Consider the following 656-nt stretch of genomic DNA (forward strand, 5'->3'; position numbering starts at 1 on the left):
GCACGCTCTCTCGCTCGCCGCCGCGCCTCCGCGGCCTGCCCTCACCTGATCCAGGTTCTCGTCGCTGCCGCTGTCCTCCGTGTCTGAGTCGATCACGACGCGGCCTTTCCGCTTCTTTACCATGTTGGTGCCCCCGGCTCCCACGCCGGACGCCGCCCGGACTCCCCTCTTGCCCGCCTGCCAGTGGGACCGCCACTGCCGCCGAAGCCGCCGCTGCTCGACCCACACAAAGGCGACCGCGCATGCGCGCTCCGCTCCGCCCCTGACCCCGCCCCCCGCCAGGCGCACGCCGTTCGCTGGCACCCGGCGCCCCGCCCTGCCCCACCCCCGACGCACCGTGGGAGGCGGGGCCGTATGTTCATGGTTTCCCGGCAGAGCACTGCCGTTGTCTTGCCGGGGACCGGCCCCGGAAACCTTGGCTGTTTCTCGGCTGCCAGGCCTGCGCTCGGTCAGCTACCTACCTATCAGGGGCTGAAGACCGAAGGACCTAAGTTCGTTCTGAAAGCACACGCATATCCATCCTTTTAGTTCTCCGAAACTGATGGAGTGTGGAAGACCACTTCGAGGGTTACCCCAGTGGACAGCACAGTCGTCCCGGACTTGCCGAGCACATCGGTTGAGGGACCGAGCCTACCTACGTGAACTATCCAAGTCAC

The 656-nt window shown here is 66.8% G+C and overlaps 1 protein-coding gene across 1 annotated transcript in view; it reads right to left on the bottom strand.

The window, feature by feature from the left end:
- Window positions 1-259, bottom strand: part of Rtf1 (RTF1 homolog, Paf1/RNA polymerase II complex component) — a 60,934-nt gene extending 60,675 nt beyond the window's left edge. The window contains 2 exon segments of the mRNA XM_015480797.2: window positions 46-132; window positions 134-259. Of these exon segments, the coding sequence (XP_015336283.1) occupies window positions 46-132; window positions 134-244 (198 nt within the window). The 5' untranslated portion in view covers window positions 245-259.
- Window positions 260-656: the final 397 nt, after the last annotated feature.

The sequence above is a fragment of the Marmota marmota genome, unplaced genomic scaffold (genome assembly GCF_001458135.2).
Source record: "Marmota marmota marmota unplaced genomic scaffold, marMar, whole genome shotgun sequence".
NCBI lineage: Eukaryota > Metazoa > Chordata > Mammalia > Rodentia > Sciuridae > Marmota > Marmota marmota.